Below are 22,114 nucleotides of genomic sequence, written 5' to 3'. Positions count from 1 at the left end.
AACATGAGTGTGGAAATTCATTTAACCATCCACTGTCTTGTTAGCATATAGTGACAGGTTGAGTATCCCTTATCCAAAATGCTTGGGACCAGAAGTGTTTTGGATTTTTGAATATTTGCATTATATTTATCAATGCAGCGTCCCTAATCCGAAAGTCCAAAATCTGAAAAGCTACACTGAGCATTTCCTTTGTGTACCATCATGTCAGTGCCCAAAACATTTCAGATTTTAGAGCATTTCGGAGTTCAGATTTTCAAATTAGGGATACTCAACCTAACCTTTTGAAAGGTGCTCAATGCTCAAGAACATTTTTTTCATGAGCTAAACATAGGTAACATTAAAGAAAATCACAGCCACTTAACTGAATTATAATTACAGTGAGCAAAAATTTGTCATGCAAATTAAGTCCAAAGAACTAGGTTTTGTTCTTTGGTAACAACATTACCTCCTCTTAACTCATTACTAGTTAAAAACTAAAAATCAGGAAACAAAAGAGGAAGAAAAGTATTATGGTTATAAACTATCTTACATATTGGAAATAATTCAGACAATTTAGAATTTGAATTCAGATGTTATTAATCTTACAATTAAAAATCAGCTTCAAATTTTCAATAAAACCCACTTGTAATGCAAAAAAGTTATCTTGAATGATTTTCTCATATAAATTTATATGTAGCAAGGTTATATTTATAGAAATTGGTCACATGTTTAGTTTCCAGTATTTTCCCATTAAATCTAAAATTGCCTCAAAACAAAGTCAGCTGTCTTTAACTCAGATTTTGTTATCCTCCCAAGTATCACTTTCAAGTTGCAAGCAGTTATTTTTTAATATCACAATTATCAACAAAACAATCTTTTTTTTTTTTTTTTAAGATAGGCTCACTCTGTCATCCTGGCTCCAGTACAGTGGCATCATTATAGCTCAGTGCAACCTCAAATTCCTAGGCTAAAACGATCCTTCTGCCTCAGCCTCCCAAGTAGCTGGAACTACAGGCGCACACCACCACGCCCAGCCAACAAAACAATCTTAAAAGGCACAAGTAATACTGTATGGCATAGACTTTAAAATACAGAGGTGTAGACTCTCCTGAAGTGTCTGTCATCTTCGGTGGTTAATGTTTTGAAGAAGACAAAACGGTTTCAAATACCTGTAAGTGGTTTATAATAGTAGTGCCATAGATGACTAAACAAAACCATGTGAACATGCATGAAAAATGATTCTAACATTGTAATGAAAACATTTCATATATACACATACACCTGGTGAAAAGTGCCGCTAAATCAGTGTTAAGGCCATTATGTATATTATAATTGTTCCCATTGCATTTATTTCCAAGACTTTTTCCCCCTAGGAATGATCTGTTCTTCAGACATAAAAAGGATTTCTCATTAGAAGCAAATATTTTCTAATGTTCAAACTACTATATATTTATGAATTTTTAGTTTTTAAAGTGATTCTGCTTGAATATTTGAAAATTCCTCTTGTTAAACATACTTTAACAAACAGTATGACGTGAGACATCTGAACTTACCTTTGGAAATCTAATGTGCAGATTCATGGTATCGTCAGTCCTACATCTTCAACGACTCATATATCAGTTTTGCTGGACCCAGAGAAATTGCCAGAAGATAGCCGTATTTTTCCTTTTTATAAAAGCAATTACAGCAGCTCAAGATTCTAGAACTAGACAAAATTTCCAAGGACTGTCTTTCCTAAACAAAAATTAGTCAAACTCTGGCCTTTACCACTAAACTTTATTTTATTATTTATTTATTTTTTTTACAGACTCCTTTGATCCTGGTATACCACTAAACTTTAAACAAGAGGTTGTATCTATGTTGGCCACGTGAAGTAAAAGGTTATAGAAGCTACTAGTAAACACAGCTCTCTGAACAGCCAAATTTTGTACCACTCTAAAAGAATGAAAAAAACATACCATTTTTGTCAGTATATTTACCTTGGTCAATAATTATAAATTTATTTGGTAATTTCATAAGCTTCTATGGACCTATAGTTAATATGTAAATGTTAAGAGTTTACTTATAGTAAGGTATAATTACCATATTCATAAATAGTGTTTTTACATTTTAATTCCCAAGGCAAAACTTCATTAAAGTTGGTAGTTCTTCTTTGACTGTGACATTGAGCAAACTTATGTTTTACTTAATATAAAATTCAGAAATCTTGCAAGGGAATTCATATCAAATAACAAAATTCAGGTACCATGTTATTGATTTAAGTAAAATCTTAAATACTCAACAGAAAGGTCAGCTTACTAAGCTTTGAGAATGAGAGTCACTAAAAACAATTCAGCCACTTACTAAACTTCTTCCCTGAGCACTGACCAAAGTTCTGCTTTGAGTATAAAGAAAACTGTGCATTAAAAAGCAGTGGCAACATGAATAAGAAAGAGAAAAAAACACTACTTACTTTAATTTTAAGGTTACTTTTAATTCAGACATTGCAATTAAAAGTTCTCAATGTTTAGTTCATATAAATCAAACTTAAAAATAGGTTTAAGGGAAGTGAAATTTGACTAGTGCTACTAACACCAGACACATTTGATTTCGAAATCAAACAAGTGACACAACATCAAACCAGGCCTACAGCCTAGTTCTAGTTCCTAGGTTCAGAAGGCAATATATTTAAGTCAGGTGTGACAGAAACCCACACAAGGAACAGTTTAAGTAAAATTGTTTAGGCTTCTGATACGTATTTTCTAGAACTCTGGCTATTTCTGAAAATACCAGTGAACACTGGATAGGTTAATATAAATAGAGCTTATTGGGCTTAAAGTTTATCCCCTCCCCCACTTTGAATACTATGAATAAAAAGGCTATCCATTAAATTATGTAATACAAAATCCAACATAAATACACAACTGCAAATACCATTATAGTTATTTATTTAGACTATTTTTAAATGAGATAGTGCCTTTAAATATGACTTCATAGCCCATCACCCATTACCATTCATTCATCCATTTATTTGTTCCTTCATGGATTCATTTAGTTCTAACAACACAGAAATGGAGACAGGGAGAAATCACTGGAGTGGAGGTGGATGTCGGGACCAAGCAAAGGTAAGGCTGCAGCTGTGGTACAGAAGAGATGATGAAAGTAAACAACAGTTTTGGGAGAGGACAGGAAGAAAACCTTCCCTTATAGGCCTATAACGTGCTTGACTCAAGGGAGGCTGGGTACACTAGCAGATCTAACACAATAGCAGATGTGTACCTACAGGTAGAGGGTTATATGCTCTTTATTGTTAATAAAGTAATTTATTATAATCCTTTTCCATGTACCAGTCATTCTAATATTCATTACCAAACTTAATCCTCACAGCAATGGTGTGAGTTAGTAGCGTTCCCATTTTACAGATGAAAATACTGAAGCCTAACGGAGAATGACTAGCCCAGTATCATACAACCAGTAAGAAAGAACAGAGGAAAAAAAGACTCAAACCCAGATCCTTCCTCTAGATCTGTGGCTTTATGCACAATTCCACCATCACCAAATGTTAGAATTGGAATGCAGCTTAAAGATCAAGCGTAGTCCTTTCATTTTATAGGTGTTGGAAATGGGCCCTGATTTGCCCCAGCTAGTACATAACAGAGTGGAGAAATCCTGTTTTTTGCCAGCTCCTAGTCTTTCTACTCTACCACTATGCCTCAAAATTAAACACAAATGTTATACATATAAATCAGGGCACACCAAAAGGTCACTGAAAATCAAACAGCAAACACCTATTCGCTATGAAACTCACTAGGAAAGTTGGTGGCAGCAAAACCTCCCCTATTCCCAGGAATTGTAAGGCTTTGGAGAAATGAAAATAAGTACCTCCACAAAAACTGAACTGCTGTATAATCCATTCAGGATCACTGGCCACTGTGTGCATATTATATACCTATTAAACTACTAGTAACTTTTCTTCACAGAGAAAAAGTTCTTGTATACCTACCTACCGCATTTAATCAGTAAGACATCATATCAGTGTTGTTCTTACCTGAAGTACATTTATAGTTGGGTTATAACATTTTACGGCTTATTTTAAAAGGAATGAGATTTTAAAAAACACCTGGACTAGGGCTAGACACAGCTCACGCCTGTAATCCCAGCACTCTGGGAGGCCAAGGTGGGAGGATCTTGAGGGCAGGGGTTTGAGACCAGCCTGGCAACACAGCAAGATCCTATTTCTAAACAAAATTTTTTTAAAAAATTAGCCATGCATGGTGGCACAGGCTGGTAGTAGTCATAGTTACTCAGAAAGCTAAGGTGGGAAGATTACTTGAGCCCAGGAGTTCTAGGTTACAGAACTATGAGTGCACCACTGTACTACCCTGGGCAATAGTGCAAGACCCTGTCTCTAAAAAAGAAAACCCAAAAACAAAAACACCTGGACAGAGAATCCATCCAGCCATCCAACCAAGAGCCAACAAATGCTCTGGACCATTCATCCATTCACTCATTCGACTATCAAACAGATTTAAGAGCCTTGGTGATACTGACCTCACTCTCAAGGCTTTTATCCTGTGGTAAAGGACTACCACCAAAAACTTAGCAATTTCAGGAAAAGACACTTATCGTCACAAACCTGTTACTTAACACAGCATACAGAATCAATTCAATGCTGAAGAAGGACAACGTATACTCCAAGGATGTTTTGTTTTAAAGGGAGAGCTGTAAGGGGGAGCTACACACAGATGCTTAGTAATGTTTCCTGAGTAACTAAATGAACTAAATGGATTTTCCTGGCCCTTAGTAATAATCCTATGAGTTTCCAGGAAGAAAATTAGCTCACTTATCTTCACAGAGCAACAACAAAATGATTCAATATGAATACTGTGATTCTGAAGTTCGCTTCCTTCATTCTTGGCTTTTGCCAGCTGCAGAACTCCACCAGCGGACGCTGAGGTAGCGGGGCCCAGGCGAGTCTGTAAAGTCCCGTATTATATATGCATCAAGATTTCAAACTGCACAGACTTAACTCTGCCAATTTGGCAACCCATGACAGGAAAAAATATCTGGTAAGAGTTAAGTCTTACAAAAGAAGAGTTTTTGAGATTTAGGAAGAAAGACTTCAGGAAGCAATAACTGATCCTGTGCTGGCGGGGGAAAAGCTCCTCTCCCTCATCCTCAGAGGGGGAGGAAAAGCCCCCCAACACTCTGAGGCTGAGGCATCAGGGTGCTGCCCCTGGGTGCTCAGGGCTTCTCAAGCCCAGAATCTGGTATCATACAACCAAAAGGTACGGTTGCCAGAGAGCAACCTTAGCCTCAAAGGACCTCACTGAATACTATAAAGGATGTGACTTTGTTCTTTAAAAGCACTCTCACATAAAATGTGACCAGTCACCAGTTTACAGTGACCCCAGATTCTCCAGAGTCTACTGCCTAAAGATACAGCTGGCTCTACATTTTTTATCTACCATATCATCACAGATTAGAACTGACTTCAGTGCTGATCTGCTTACATGTCATTTCCACCCGAGTTTCTAAGGCCAGACCCACATCCTTTGTATAAACCCTGGGACCATCCACAAACTCAAAAACACCACAAACGGAATTTATTCTGACACTACTTGGTCTGATATCCTTCTCCTGAAGTACGTGCTTTCCTCCCTCCATCAGTAGTGTTGTCATACCTACCCTCTAAAGGACAACCCAACTGCTTCTTTAAGTCTGTCTTAAATCACCACCTTTCCTTACACAGAAGGATCAGAGAAAACAACTGCTTCCCATGAAATGCGGCCTTTTCCCCGGGGTGCTCAGGAATAGCTGCTGGCCTTCAGGGGGCCTTTCTGGAATGGTTTCTTTGAGCTTATTGTCCAAAAGTCTTTATGTGCTGATACTACTGGATTACTTTTATGTTCTACTTACTAAACTTTATCCTTATAAAGAAACCAGGGAAAATTTGTCCTTGAGTCTAAACATTAATGACACTGACCGTATAATGCAACGTACATTTCTGACTGCAAGTAAAACACAACAGTAGAGCACAGTTTGTAGTGTGCATTTGGAAAAATCACATCCACCCAACGTAACCACTCACTCTCATGAAGCCTGTACCACTGGAGTGAATGCTCCCCTTGACCCTTCAAACCCTGTCTGCACCAGCCCCCCAGCTTCAATAAAGGAGTTCCTTACATCTGTGGTCCCCAATCCCTGGGGTCTGTGGCCTGTTAGAAACTGGGCCACACTGGCTCTGCCTCCCGCCTCCCCCCACCTCGCCCCCGTCAGTGGAAAAATTGTCTTCCATGAAACCAGTCCCTGGTGCCAAAAAGGTTGGGGACCGCTGCCTTACATTATTTTACCCCTTGCTGTTCTGGCAGTTGGAGATCATTCCAACTTCATGGCTCTGCTTCTAATATAGTGTCCCTGTCTAAAATACATACACACTTTTTTTTTTTTTTTTTAACAGAACAGACCATCTGTGAGACCCAAATTATTCTCACAATCTTAGGACATGTCAGGAATTGTAGTCACTAAAGTTCCTTGAAAAATACTGTTCAAAACCCAGGGATTTTCTGTCACTTCCTTATCTCAGAGATTAGTGAGCTTGAGGTATTTTATTAAAACACTGTATTGTATTAGACTGAATTTTTCAGTAAAAACCCCAGATATTTCTCTTCTTTCACATTAAACTAAATTATTATTTTTTTAATTTCCTCCAAACTTTCAAGGCTTGAAAGTCAAAGAATTTCCATTCTCTAGATCTCATAAGTCATCACCCAAGGTCAGGAGTAATTTTCTATAAAACAACAAGCTTTTTAAAATCAAATAACCCTTCTCTAGAACAAAAGGGCTCTGGCGCCGTAGCTGGGCCAGGCAGGGAGGAATAATAAATAGGGAAAAGGGGAAAAAAAAAAAAACAGCAGTAAGACTTCATGTAGTCCTTCTAACACAAAATACCTGGGAGGAGGCGTGGGGGACGCTGTACAAAGGAGGGGCAAGAGGGGAAGTCATGGCTTGGTCTCTTTTACTCCTGGATGGCTGTCAGCCGGGGTACCTGAAAGAACTACCCGGATTGCAGAGGAGAGAGGTCCCAGCCTCCTTGGAAGGACACAGCTGCTACAGTCATGATGGAGTACGACTGAAGACACTGGCAGTCAAATGTTTAAAAGCTGAGTGTAACCTATAAAACTCAAGAGAACAAAAAGCTTCTTTGATTTGTAAACTTGTACTCACTCATAAATACAATCTCTCAAAATAGAATTCAGTGCATTTTTCAACAACTCTTTTCAACTGTGATATACAATATTCTTCCCTTTGGAATCAGTGCTGTTAAATAGAAATGTACTACATAGCCATTTTCCAAAGCAACATTACAGTCGAGAACAGATACTCTGAGGCGAGTGAATAATACTGCTGCTGTAGGGTACATACAAGTTAAGATCCGCTGAGGATCTTACTGAGGATTGCATCATAATAGGGACAGAAGACCATCTTGTTATAGTTGACCAGGCGAACAAATTTAATAGCAACTTCCTCCAGCTCTCTCTGAACTGGACCCAATCCCCCAGGTACTGTGGGCAATGGCTTCTGATGACCCGAGGCAAGGTAGGTTTCTAAGAAGGTCAGGATTCGAGATTCTGTGATGAAAAAGAAAGTGGTTAGTTGTTTCTTGTTCAGGGTGACCTTATGAATCTGATTATGCTTCAGTTCTTAGCTTTCCCATCACCTCTTAGGGGAAGTCTTCCCCAGTCACCCCTCCTAGACCAGATACCCATAGCACCTTGCACTTCTGAACAGTCATCCCACTTGTAATGTTTTCCCACCCCCTCTGGATGGTTAGTTTCATGAAGGTAGGAACCATGCTTATCTTGTTCATCACCTCTCCTCATCACACAGTGGCAGGCCTGGCATGAGACCCGACTCCCAGGAGAAGCTCAAAACACATTTGGAATACGAGAATGAATGCATGGATAAATACAGACAGACTGAAGAAATGTTCTGCTCTCATAAGAGCGAGACATACTAAGACCAACATTAGCCATTGCTGAAGATATAAAGAGGAGGTAGGAATTACAAGTTCAAAAAAGAAAAGAGAAAAAAGAAAATCCCAGCACCACTGGCTTGTGATCTATCTTTTCCTACCAAACTCACAAGAAAGAAGCATGAGCTTCCTTCTCTGATGCCTACTGTGGAAGGCCATGAAGTTGTGGGCCTTTGTAAACTTGTCCTACTCTGAGGAATAATCCAGTTTGACACTTTCTTAGCCCATTCCCCTCTACAATGCTTTTACTCTCCTGAGTATCCTCATCAGTCAAAAAAGATCTGATTAAGCCATACTTCTTGCAGATTTTATTACAAAAACAATAAGGACATTTATATTGAATGGGCTTTTTCAAACTACACGCCCTGCCCCTTGCCCTGGGGTATCCTCTCAGGTACAAACAATTTATATATTCTGAACCCAAAAACACATTGATGGGATGGGCCCTTTCACCCCTATTCCTGAATTAGTTTGGTTCTCTAAGGTTCCCAGAGGTGAAAGCCTTTGTTCCTACCCATAGGCTGGTTTTTAATCCTCATGTCTGTAACTAGCTATTAAGAAACAACCAAGATGACAGTTCATGAAGCAGCTTATTAGCCAGGTCTAGTTACTGGCACTTTCCTGCCCCTCTATTAAACGCTGAGAGTATAAATCTTAATGATCTGAGTGCCCTGCAAGATCTGTAAAAGCTTCCTCCTAGGTGACCCACAGATTAAACTGTGACCAATACAAGGCTAGGATGACATGGTTTTTAAAAAAAAAATTTTTTTTTAATTTTTCTAAAAAACTACTGATGCTATCCTTTTTTCATGAAATTTACTTAAGAATAAATAGTTATAGTATTAGAAGCACCCCATGTCACTGATCCTGCCTTCTACCCCAGCCTGAAATGTGACAACCATGATCATTCAGCTCCTGCCTGAAGTGAAGCCTACTAATTTCCCATTATTTCTTTAACACCTATTTGCTTTCAAAGAATTTAAGAGCTTGAAAATTAATTAAATCAGATTAAAGATTTTAACCTGAGTTTTTAAAATATTGTATTCCTTGATTAACGAAAGAAGAGAATTTTTCTCCCCCCCCAGCTGACATATAAAACTGTATATATTTACAGTGTACGTGTTTTCACATACATGTACACTGTGAAGTGATTAAATCAAGCTAATTAACAGAACTTTTCGTCGTGAAACTGCTGATGGTGAAAAGTAATAGCTAATATAGAATATTTTTAATATTTTATAGAAGTTATTAAAAATAGTTTAATACAGCTGGGCGCAGTGGCTCATGCCTGTAATCCCAATACTTTGGGAGGCTGAGGCGGGAGGATTGCTTGAGGCCAGGAGTTTAACATCAGCCTAAGCAACATAGCAAGACCCCATCTCTATAAAAAAAAATAATAAATCAGCCAGGCATGGTGGTGCTCGCCTGTAGTCCCAGCTACTTGGGAGGCTGAGGCAGGAAGATCGCTTGAGCCCATGAGGTTCAAGGTTACAGTGAGCCATGATCATGCCACTGGACTCCACCCTGGGGGACAGAGCAAGACCCTGTCTCTAAAAAGGAAAAAAATATATACATTTTAATACTTTAAGTGTATTATAAATTTTAATAGCAATACTTTAACATTACCATTTTAATAGCTTTATTATATTTTACCATTAAATACTAATATTTAATAGTATTTTTGATTTTTATTTTTAAAATAACAATTTAGTATTAATGTTCAGCTTTTTAATACTAGCTACTATTTATTGAGTACTTACTATGTGCTGCCAGGCAGTCTGGAAAGCACTTTACATATCTCATCCCAGGTCCTCTCATGTAAGGTTGTCGGTATTATCCCCTTTTTAGAGCTGAGGAAACTCAAGTGTCCAGTCACTTGCCCAAGCTATAGGGCAAGGGCCAGAGCAAGGCCTATGAACCAAGGCCTGTGATTCCAAAGTCAGAGCCCTCAGAACAATGATGGCAGCCATTTGCCCATCCTTTGGGTGGCCCTGATCACACTGTGGTGATTAATCACATTCTTTCCTCACTCATCAGCATTCTTAATCCCACCAAAACCCTCTTAGATCTCTTCAGAGGGGCTTGTTCCCCAGCCCCCCTGCTGCCTGCCTCCCCAAAACGCACCCATGATCCTGCGGATGGGGTCGTCGGGACTGGCGATGGCCCGGATCTGGCCCTTGAGCACGGTCTCCTTGTCCGTGGTGAGGGGGCAGGACCCACACAGGGAAAGGCAGCTGCTCACCTCCAAGCACACTTTCTCTCCAACGGCAGTCAGGGCTTCCTTCAGACGGAAGGAGCTTGAGCAGAGAAGGGAAAGGAAAAGCCAGGGGAGGAAAGGGCCTGTGAGTAAAGTGCCATCTAACCAGCTCCAACGCCCTGTGCCCTGGCAAGGGCTGAAACACCGATGAATGGATTTGTGTGTTCAAGGGACAATTTGTGGCTCTCCTCCCTGCTCCCTTACCTCCCAGGCTGTGCACACCTGACAGGGGAGGACGTTCTTTCTCTCCCTCCACTAGAAAGGACAGTAGGAAAGGGAGGGTCTCGGAGTATACCAGGACCAACAATCCAAAGCACAACTTTCTGCTAAGCATCTGTGTGATGAAGTAAGCCTGGAACTGACTTAAGAATGTCTTGAGATACCTCTGGAGGAATATGCAAGACACCAGAAATCTGGCAGCTGTGGGGCAGGAGTGGGAGAGAAACTTTTCACTGGATACCCTTTTGTGCCTTTTGATTTTTGAAATACATGTATGTATTAGCTCTTTTTAAAAGAATAGATAAAAATAAAACCCAAAGGATAAAAAAATTAGTGCCTTGATTTCCGGGGGCCCCCAGGCTCTCCGAGGGTACCTACGGGAAGCCCTCCTGCTGGTGGGTTTTCTATGAGAAGGCACTTGCCTTCGTTCTGGGTCTAGCTCCTATATACAGGGTTACTGGGGAGACTGGAAGCGAGCCCTGGGACTCACTGCTGGTACCAACTCCGTGCCCACCCCCTGGCTGCCAGGCTGGTTGTGGGAGTGCAGGGCTGGACTCCCGAGGAAGTGTTGGGCTGGGATCCCCTTCACTGGTAGTTTTGACACAGCAGTTCTACTGGTAGGGGATCTAAGTGACAGCTCAGAGCTGCGCCTGTGCAAGGGCCTCAGGCTAGGCCTCACCTAAGCAAACAGCCTCCTGGCCTAAGTCAGGACTGTTGAACCCCTAGTCACAACAAGCAGACACGCCCCACACTGCACTGAACACAGCCATGCTTTGTGCAAACTCATTTTGTAAGGATGAGAATGTTTGGGGTATACTTCCCTTGAAGAATCCTCTGAATTGGACTTATCAGATACAGTGCTTACTTGCAACCATTCAAAAATATTCTATATGCTGTAAACCATGTAAATCCTCGAACAGGACTTCACTACAGAAGTTACAGAAGCCTGTACACGCACAGATATGGGTTGGTGCTGGGCGATAAAATGATACGTTTATATGGAGCACAGAATGTCTACAAGGAATGTGCAAAGGGCAGAAAACTTTAAAAACTTTAATCATAACATGCAATTCTGGAGAACTACAGCTTGTTTCTTTTATGACCTTTCTCTAGGGCTGTGTTTTTTCACTGTTAGTTGATTGTGAAAGCAATTCAGCTGGTAGTAACCAGTATTTTTTTTTAATGGAATAGAAATAAAGTAGAAAATATCAGCATGCATTAAGCATAGTTAGGGGGTTTTCATTTTAGTTACATACGTGTATTAAGTGTCTACTAGATCACAATGGAAAATGAACTTTCTGTTGTAGTTGTTGAGACAGAGTCTCACTCTGTTGCCTGGGCTAGAATGCAGTGGTGTCATCATAGCTCACGGCAACCTCAAACTCCTGGGCTCAAACAATCCCTGCCTCAGCCTCCCAAGTAGCTGGGACTACAAGTGTGCACCACCACATCCAGCTAATTTTTCTATTTTTAGTAGAGCCGAGGTCTCACTCTTGCTCAGGTTGGTCTTGGACGCCTGGCCTCAAGCAATCCTCCCACCTCAGCCTCCCAGAGTGCTAGGATGACAGGCGTGAGCCACTGTGCCTGGCCAAAAATGAATTTCTTTCTTTCTTTCTTTCTTTTTTTTTTTTGAGACAGAGTCTCGCTTTGTTGCTCAGGCTAGAGTGCCATGGCGTCAGCCTAGCTCACAGCAACCTCTAACTCCTGGGCTCAAGCGATCCTACTGCCTCAGCCTCCCGAGTAGCTGGGACTACAGGCATGCGCCACCATGCCCGGCTAATTTTTTTCTATATATACTTTTAGTTGGCCAGATAATTTCTTTCTATTTTTAGTAGAGACGGGGTCTCACTTTTGCTCAGGCTGGTCTCAAACTCCTGACCTTGAGCGATCCACCCACCTCGGCCTCCCAGAGTGCTAGGATTACAGGCATGAGCCACCGCGCCCGGCCTAAAAATAAATTTCTTACTGTGGATCCTAGTCACACTAATTTTTTTCCCATTCAATGTCTCTGGGGCCTCAGTTTCCTCATGGGCTCTAGCAAGAATTTAATGGATTTGAAAGGTTTTGGGAAGGAAAGAAAGCACTCAACAAACATCAAAAACAGAAGCCTTGGGCCGGGCAGCTCACGCCTATAATCCTAGCACTCTGGGAGGCCAAGGTAGGAGGATCATTTGAGCTCAGTTCGAGACCAGCCTGAGCAAGAGCAAGATCCTCTCTCTAATAAAAATAGAAAGAAATTAGCTGGACAACTAAAAATATATAGAAAAATTTAGCTGGGCATGGTGGCACATGCTTGTAGTACCAGCTACTCAGGAGGCTGAGGCAGAAGGATCACTTGAGCCCAGGAGTTTGAGGTTGCTGTGAGCTAGGCTGACACCACACACTCTAGCCCAGGCAACAGAGTGAGACTCTGTCTCAAAAAAACAAAAACAACAAAAAAAAAAAACCAGAAGCCTTAGAGGTGAGGAGACAAAGATAGCCCCATTAAAGGAGGAAGGGGTCAGACAGCACACTTCTCCCTGAGGAGGGAGAGTAAATTAGTCAGAGAGGAGTGTGCTGGAAGTGAACGGAGGGCCACAGAATCCCCAAAAGCCCAGGATTTCAGACTCATCTGGCTAAGCAACCATTGATACCAGCTCCTCACTCTGTCCATGGCTGACACCCAGCCAAAGCCACCTCTTCTCTCACTTCCTAAATGCTCCTTCAAATCTACTATGCCCCTCGCCAGCCAAAATTTAAAATTAAGAGCATAAATTAGCCAGGCAGGGTGGGTGGGTGCACCTGTAGTCCCAGCTACTCAGAAGGCTGAGGCAGGAGGACTGCTTGAGCCTAGGAATTCAAGGATGCAGTGAGCTGTGATCATGCCACTGCACTCCAGCCTAGGTGACACAGTGAGATTCTGTCTCTAAAAAAAAAAACAAAACAAAACAAAAAGAATACCTGCCTCATAAATCTAATTATGTCCCCCTCTTGCTTCAAACCCTTCATGGCTCCCTCTTTCTCTAAGGATAATGACCCACATCCTCCTACGGTGGGGCCTCTAAGGCCCTGCAGGCTAGTCACAAACATCTTAAAGCTCTATCCTAGAGCTTTGTTAAACCTGCAGCTGATTCTAACTTTGACCCCATGGCCCTGAATAAATTCTGCTAGGGTCTTCACCAAGTGAACAAAGGTAGAGAGCAAGGTTTCTTCTCAGTTCCTAGAAAGTGGCCCTGAATTCTGCCTTGCACTGGGAGACTCCCATCTGCTCTCAGCCACACACTGCCTCCCATCCATCCGTTAAAGGTCCAGCCACTTACGGGAGATGCATATCTGTAAGCAAAATCTTCACCATCATCTTGAGTTTCTCAGCAAAGTCGGCATGGCTGGAAATTCCAGGGGCTGCCATGCTGAATGTGACCAGCAACACGGCCCCCAGGATGGTCAGTTGCTCCAGCTGCAGCTGGAGCTCTTGGAAGCGGGACTGGTCCATCAAAACTGTCTGTAATAAACACAAGAGAAGTCAGAGCTGAGCTGAGATTCGGGCTGGCCAGCAGAGGGCGGTGGGGCCACAGACCTCACTTGCCTCTGCAGTTTCCCTCATGATTTTCTAGAGTTTTTCAGAGCCACGAGGGAGTCAGCCATGTGTGGATTATCCTTCCATCTCAGAGCCCCTTTCTCCCTGAGAAAGGATGCAGTATGAAGCACTCACTGAGACAGACCTGGGGGTAAATCCAGGCTCCACACTTAACCGCAGCACGACATCATGCCAGCTTTTCAGCTCTCTGAGGTCTATACAAAATGGGGATTCCTACTTTGCAGGGCTGTTTTAAAGATGAAAAAAGATGCTGTACATAAAGTGGCTGTCAGAGCCAGCACTCAATAAATAGGAGTTACATCATTAGAAAGGAAGGACTAATGAGGTACAGAGCTAGGGTGACCAACTCATCCCAGTTTGTCCAGGACTGCCCCAGTTTTAAAACAAAAACTTGGGCCAGGTACCGCAGCTCATTCCTGTAATCCCAGCACTTTGGGAGGCTGAGGTGGGAGGACTGCTTGAGGCCAGGAGGTTCGAGGTTACAGTAAGCTATGATTGCACTGCAGCCTGAGTGACAGAGTAAACCCTATCTCAAAAAAAAAAAACAAAACATTAAAAAAACAAAATCCTGGTGGGGCAAGGTGGCTCATGCCTATAATCCTAGCATTCTGGGAGGTTGAGGTGGGAGGATAGCATGAGGTCAGGAGTTTGAAACCAACCTGAGCAAGAACGAGACCCCATCTCTACTAAAACATAAAAAATTAGCAGAGCATGGTGGCACATGCCTGTAGTCCCATCTACTTGGGAGGCTGAGGCAGGAAGATTGCTTGAGACCAGGAGTTTGAGGTTGCTGTGAGCTAGCCATGGCACTCTAGCTGGGGCAATAGAGCAAGACTGTCTCAAAAACAAAAAAGAAAGAAAGAAAGAAATCCCCCAGAAACTCCCAAGTCCTATGAATTCTCAATCCCTGGCACACCATGACAGCTGGTCATTCTATACAGAGCAACAGAAGTGAGGCATTCCTTGAGTGCAGAACCTTATACTTATTCATCTTGGTACCCCCTAAGCACCCAGCACAAACAAGGCTCCCCAAAACTGGTAAGTGAATAAAGAAATGGTAAATACACAGAGTAGGATTGACTGGTAACAACACAGAGCTGCTTGGACCAGAAAGCATTCACTGAGTGAATTTCCATGACTGCTTCTCCAATGTTAAAGACAGTCCTGGGACCTACCATGCTAGAGTCCCCCGAGTCGGGTGAGGGAAACAGCAGAAAGGCTGAGCAGATACAGCTTCTGATATAAGTTTTTACAGGTTAATCAAATGAACTTTAAGGACTCATCTTGCTGTAAGAAAATGAGATATGCCAAATCAAGACATGAACAACTGGGGTCATAGCCCCGAATTCTTCTCAAGAAGTAAAAACTATCTCTGAAGACTGAGCATCCTTTTGTTAGACCAATGGGCATAAATGGGCATGAATGGGCTTATCAGCAGCATCCTTGTGACTTGACTTTGCTTTGTGCTTCCCAATAGTATGCAATATGTGAGTTTAGGATGCAAAAGATTTCTGAGGATCAATTTCAAGAGTAGATATCTGTCCCCAATAAAAACCACCGTCTTCCCCATAGCTATTTTATAAAAGACATGTTAGGCTGAGAACTTCCCTCCAGAAAAGAACATGCCACTATTCAAAAAGGAACACTTTCCTCCTCAATTCAATACCCTCTTTAACTCCTCCTCCAGCACAAAACAGAGAACTCAGAGGCAAGAGGTGAAACCTTAAGCTTATAACTTCTAGAAAGGACAAATAAGAAAGTTATGAGAGGTATTTAGAGAAGTAGCAGGATCTGCGGCTAGAGATTAGAAGCCCACATGCCCTCAAAAAAGAGAGAAGAGTCTGCACACCAAATCAGCTATTTACAGACAAAATGGAGAATCCCTTCTTTTCTTAGTCATTCCTTTAAAGAAGTACTGCAGTTGGAAGTATTTATTGTGAAAAACATAACAGGAAGAAATATTGCTCAGCATGGAAGGGGAAGAAGTTTCCTTACATGAAGCTGTAAATAACACCACGATTATGGTTTTGATCAGGACGAGTAAAAACAGGATAAAAGTTCAGCAGCACAAATTGGAAGCCTCATGCATTGCTGGTGGGAATGTAAAATGATGCAGCTGCTCTGGAAAACAGTTTGGCAGCTCCTCAAAATGTTAAACTTAGAGTTACCATATAACCCAGCAAATCTAATTCTGGGTACATAACCAAGAGAACTGAAAACATGTGTCCATGCAAAAACTCATACATGAATGTTCACAGAAGCATGATAGCCAAAAAATGGAAACAACTCAAATGTTCTTCAACTGATAAATGAATAAACAAAATACAGTATATCCATACAGTAGAATACATTATTCAGCCTTAAAAAGGAAGGAAATACTGATACTACAACATAAATGAACCTTGAAGACTTTATGCTAAGTAAAATAAGCCAGACACAAAACGACAAACATTGTATAATTCCACTTACATGCAGTACCCAGAGTAGTGAAATTCAAAGTAGAATGGTGGCTGCCACAGGCCGGAGTAGTGAGGGGAATGGGAAATAATTGTTTGACCAGAAGAGAGCTTTACAGTTTGGGAAGATGGAAATGCTCTGGGGATGAATAGTGGTGATGGTTGCACAACAATGTGAATGTACTTAATGCCACTGAACTGTATCACTTAGAAATGGTTAAAATGGTAAATTTTATGCTATGTATATTTTACCACAATAAAAAAAGTAATAAAGTACATGAACATTATGCTTAGTGGAAGAAACCAGGTACAAAAGGCTGATACTGTATGATTTCATTTGTATAAAATGTTTAGATTAGTCAAAGCCATAGAGACAGAACACAAACTATCCGTTGCCAGGGGTTGTAGTGAGGGGGTAAAGGGTAGTGACTGCCAATGGGTAGGGGATTCTTTTAGGGGTGATGAAAATGTCCTAAATTAAATAGTGGTAGTAGATGAAGAATTCTGTGAATATACTAAAAACCAGAGTTGTACACTTTAAAAGGGGGAATTTTCTGATATGTGAATTATAACAGAATGAAGTTATTCTTTTTTTTTTTTTTAAAGTTCGGCATACAAAGAAATATGAGCAGTTAGACTGCTCAGGAGCACCTACTTCAGGGAAAGGTCTCTGGAGGTGGTCCCATTTCAGAAGCTTCAGGTACGCGTAATTCTGGACGGCAACAGGACTCAGCCTGGGAGTGTCCCCACAGCCAGTAGCCCCTCCCGCAGCTGGCAGGGCATGCTTATACTTCTGATTCATAAGGTCACCTGAGGCTTCCTCTAGCCACTGGGTGACAAAGTCCAAGGAATCTGTGAAAAACAAAGCCATGAACATTACCATGACATTGAGGAAGCATGCTTCTCGGAATTATAGAGAAGACTGTCCTGGCAGTGTGGTATGCTATAGAGTATGAACTTATGAAGCAAACAGAACTCGGCTGAAATCACAGTACTGCCAGTTACTAGGGAGTGATCTCAGGCAAGTCATAATCTGTCTGAATATCAGATTCCTCATATAAAAAAATTTAAACACCCACCTCACAGGTTCTTGTGAGGACTAAGCAAGACAATGAATATATAGCACCTAGCCAGGCCTTGCTACCCAGCAGGTGTTCAACAAACCTTTTTTCTCTTCTCCTTCCCATCCTGACGCTGCATGAGATGTGGCTGAAAGCTCTGATGACTCTAGCTCTGTGGGATGACAAAAATTCTTGCCCAGAGACAGATGGGATGAGACACGGACTAGAGTTTCTCTGTGTAAAGGATCCTCTACACTGATGATGAGGCTTTTCCTTTGTCTAGATCTTAACCTCCCGTCAATCTGGTTAACTTTCGGCCTCGGGGGAAGTGTTTGGTATAAAATTCAGCGCCTTTGGAGCACTGTCAGGGGAAGCCCTCAGCTGGCTTTCAGCAACCATCACATTCCCCCTATTTTTCTAAGCTGAGTAATGCAGCAGGCACTCTCAGAGACACAGACAATCAGAGAGAGAATATGAGGACGTTGTCCCCACTGTTTGAACAAAACACACGTCTGTCTGCCAGGTCCTGGGAGGTGTTGCGGATCTGCCAGTGGAGGCCTCCTTAACACCAAGTGGGCTGCCAAGGTCACTGCTATAGTCTACTCTTTCACTGGGGCAAGAGGATGCACCTCTGGTCCTCTGTCAACACACTGTTGACTTGAGCTCTCAGTTCTGACTGCTAGACCGTCTAGCTTCACTTTTCCTTTAGCTTTCGGCAGACAGCATTCTCTGCAGCCTGCCAAGCTTTAAAAAACATTGGCTTTTATGCTGTGAATATGTACTCGATTCTGATGCAGGGATTATAGCTATGCTTCCACTCCAGCAGTGAGTCCTTCACTGTGCCCGGCCTTCCATGGCCTGGCTCTATTACAGAGGCTCTTCAGCCTATAAAACTGCACCCACCTACCCTCCACCCACCCTCATGCCCCACCCCCTCTCAGGGACCTGGGCACAGTGGCTGACACCTGTAATCCCAGCACTTTGGGAGGCCAAGATAGGAGGATTGTTTGAGACCAGGAGTTTGAGACCAACCTGGGCAACACAGAGACCCCTTCTCTATTAAAACACACACACACACACACACACACACACACACACACACACACACACACACACTTTATCCCTGGGTGCCTCTTGAGGGGCACTACAATACTGGTGAGAGTGTGAGCTTATGGTCAATCAATTCTGGTCAAAAATCTCTCAAAACCTGTTTTTAACATCTGTAAAATGAAGTTAAAAAATAGTGCCTAGGCCGGGCGTGGTGGCTCACGCCTGTAATCCTAGCTCTGGGAGGCTGAGGCGGGTGGATCGCTCAAGGTCAGGAGTTTGAGACCAGCCTGAGCAAGAGTGAGACCCCGTCTCTACTAAAAAATAGAAAGAAATTATCTGGCCAACTAAAATATATATATACAAAAAAAATTAGCCGGGCATGGTGGCTCATGCCTGTAGTCCCAGCTACTCGGGAGGCTGAGGCAGTAGGATCGTTTAAGCCCAGGAGTTTGGGGTTGCTGTCAGCTAGGCTGACACCACGGCACTCACTCTAGCCCAGGCAACAAAGCGAGACTCTGTCTAAAAAAAAAAAAAAAATAGTGCCTAGCTCATAGGCTTACTGTGAGGATTATATATAATGCATAGACATCCCTTGGCACAAGCCTAGTACTAGTAAACGTCAGCCAGTTGTCTTCTTCCACCATTCCTACCTCTCATCGGCCCTTTCCTGACTCCGCTTGTCCCCAACACCCCCTCAGACTTCTCTGTCTGGGGCTGGATGAATCAGCTGCTTGGGGCACTGAGTTAACTAATCTGGTCAGGCAACACAATCTATCTAGACATTGCCATTTTCATCTTGTTACCAGCAAAGTAACAACAGAATTCATAATAAATTGGATCTGAAGACTGAAATTTACCAAGAACATCAGCTGCTAACGTATAGACCAAAAAAAGCACTCTAGAACTATCACATAGTTTTAAATTCTAATAGCCATCTGTTTTCCTGCAATCATCCAAGAGGTTCATAAAAATGAGACTTTTCCTGGGTGTGAAACCAGAGGATTACGCATGTAGAACAGAAGCAAATGGAAACTTCCTGCTGTACCACACAGAGAGGAGAAAAAAGTGAATTAACATTCATAAGAAGTTTGTCACGTTTCAAAAAATCAAGACCAGGAAAATGATTTGCTTCAAATTGGTGTCTTCATTAAAAAACTATTTAAGACTTCTTCATTCCCTTCAATTTCTAGTCTTATACTCTACTCACATTTCTCTTGTCAATTAAGTTTTCTTTTTAAAAAATTTGTTTATTTTATTTTAGTTTTGTTTTTTTAAGATATGTGTTGCTCAGGCTGGTCATGAACTCCAGGCTCCAGCGATTTTCTCATCTCGGCCTCCAGAATAGCTGAGACTACAGGCATGCACCACCACACCTGGCAATTAAGTTTTCTTTTCGATGCTTAACAACTCAAGATATAATCCTAACATTTTGTATTTTTCTTTCTTCAAACTATCATCATACTACATTTCAGTTTTGTTCTGAAAATATCATTAGACAACAAGCTATAGCAACTAAAATGAAAAACACAAAAAATAAACCACCACAAAACATTAAACATACTTGGCTGCTTCTCCAAAAGCTCTTGAAACTTCTTCCTTTCATATTCAACTGACTGCTGCATGAGATGAGGTCTAATGCTACTGACAGCAAAGTTTGCCATGTCCACCTTCATTAGGTCCAATACAGAAAAAATTGCTCTGAAAGAAAAGAGATAAAGGGATTTAGAACTAAGCACTTACAAAGCAAACATACTTTTAAAGAAAAAGACGCGAGCTTTTTTGGGGTAGTCTTTTTCATCTCAGAAAGGGTAGTAAGAAAAGTTTGAAAAATCATGAGAAAAGGAGATTAAGAAAAATAAATTTAGAAAATGCAAACACTCAAATAATGGCGTGAAAGACTAAATCTTTTTTTTTTTGAGATAAGTTCTTGCTCTGTCACCCAGGTTGGAGTGACATGATCATAGCACACTACAACCTCATTGGGCTCAAGTGATCCTCCTACCTCAGCCTCCTGAGCAGCTGGGACTACAGGCACATGCCACCATGCCCAGCTGATTTTTAAATTTTTTGTAGAGACAACGTCTTGCTATGTTGCCCAGACTGGTCCTGAACTCTTGGCTTCAAGTGATCCTCCCACCTCAGCCTCCCAAAGTGCTGGGATTACAGGTGTGAGCCACTGTGCCTGGCCTGTAAATTTTTAAGCTAATCTTTCCCCCACCTTGCCTTTCCAGCCCAGAACTCATTCCTTGACTCTGGGTCAGCCCTCATGGTAGCACAGAGGAAGGAGAGAGCCCACCACACGAGGTTAGGGCAGGAAGCCTACCACCCCAGTCTCTGTTCTCATATAGGTTAACTCATTTTCCTAGGAAACAAAGAAAATTAACTCCCTCCTTTCTCCTACCCTCTTACCCAGTATCTCTTAGTTTTAGGGCATGTTTATGCTCTAGTTCTAGTGGCATAATTGCTAGTCCTCACTCTGAACATACCGAGTGGGCAGACCTGACTTGGCCTGATGCCACAGATGCCTTTGACTCTGTCTGCCACGTGCCATAACCACTCCTGCCATATATCAAGAGCTGCCAAGTGCTACTTGCAGAAGGTGGCTAAGGGCCCAAGATACAGGTTTAAGTGTGGCCCTGCACAGAAGCAGGAAAAGACCACATGTCCTCTGATGTCCCGATGCCCTTTGGAACTGACTGTACATTATACGACAGAATAATCTCACGTACACATAAGGTAATGACGTATGGAAAGGATATACAGTCTGAGAAATAATTAAATCTTTTGCTGAATTCCGTCCATGTCCCAAACACATGGGGCAGTCCGCTCTTCCTGGAAGGCATTCTGCCTCTCCCTAGAGAACATTCCCAACAGCTCCCAAAACTGAGTTAAAGGAAACCAGAGGCCATCAAGAGACTGCCAACTGGCAGCCCACTGACTGGAAGTAACCCAAAAACATGTTTTATGCTCACACGATGTTTTTTAAAACCTAGGCTTCTGGCTTTTCCTGAAAAATCATAAGATCTGGCCACATGGGCCCATGTTCCATCATGGCCACAATCAGCTGGAGCTAAGAGGCACTGCTACCTCCTTTAGATGGGGCATGTTCTCCCCCGTTTGCCACAGTCTCCCCGGTCCCTTCTCTTTTTACAGTAGAAATTCAAGCTTGCTATATTTCCCCAGAGGACTCTCTTCCAGGGAATTCCTCATTTAACTTGGCGAGATGGTAAGCTCATACTATTTTATTTCTGATGTCCAGCTCCACACCTAGCACAAGAGGTGCTTGATAAAAGCCTATTATTAAATGAACAAATCGATAACTATTTTTAAGAAGTCTTTTCAATGCTTTCTTTTTTCTTTTTTCTGGGGACACTTCACAACATAAACACTCTTTCTAAACCCTGAGGTAACCTTACAAGGCAGGGCATTACTGTACATATGGAAGAAATGAGACAGGCTATGACATCTGTTCTCTCTCTTTCATAAATGATGTCAAGAAAG

At 41.9% G+C, this 22,114-nt stretch overlaps 1 protein-coding gene across 3 annotated transcripts in view; it reads right to left on the bottom strand.

The window, feature by feature from the left end:
• Nucleotides 1–7,220: 7,220 nt before the first annotated feature.
• The window catches only part of TCP11L1 (t-complex 11 like 1), a 30,798-nt gene continuing 15,904 nt past the window's right edge, over nt 7,221–22,114 (bottom strand). For all 3 annotated transcript variants that reach the window (XM_045557754.1, XM_045557753.1, XM_045557755.1), the window contains exons 6-10: nt 20,175–20,311; nt 17,158–17,354; nt 13,769–13,950; nt 10,118–10,290; nt 7,221–7,589 (exon numbers count right to left, since the gene is read on the bottom strand). In XM_045557754.1, coding sequence (XP_045413710.1) covers nt 7,387–7,589; nt 10,118–10,290; nt 13,769–13,950; nt 17,158–17,354; nt 20,175–20,311 — 892 coding nt within the window. In that variant the 3' untranslated portion in view covers nt 7,221–7,386. The remainder of the gene's footprint in view (nt 7,590–10,117; nt 10,291–13,768; nt 13,951–17,157; nt 17,355–20,174; nt 20,312–22,114) is intronic.

Source organism: Lemur catta, chromosome 7 (assembly GCF_020740605.2).
Source record: "Lemur catta isolate mLemCat1 chromosome 7, mLemCat1.pri, whole genome shotgun sequence".
NCBI classification, from domain to species: Eukaryota; Metazoa; Chordata; class Mammalia; order Primates; family Lemuridae; genus Lemur; species Lemur catta.
This window is presented reverse-complemented; position numbering and strand designations above follow the sequence as displayed.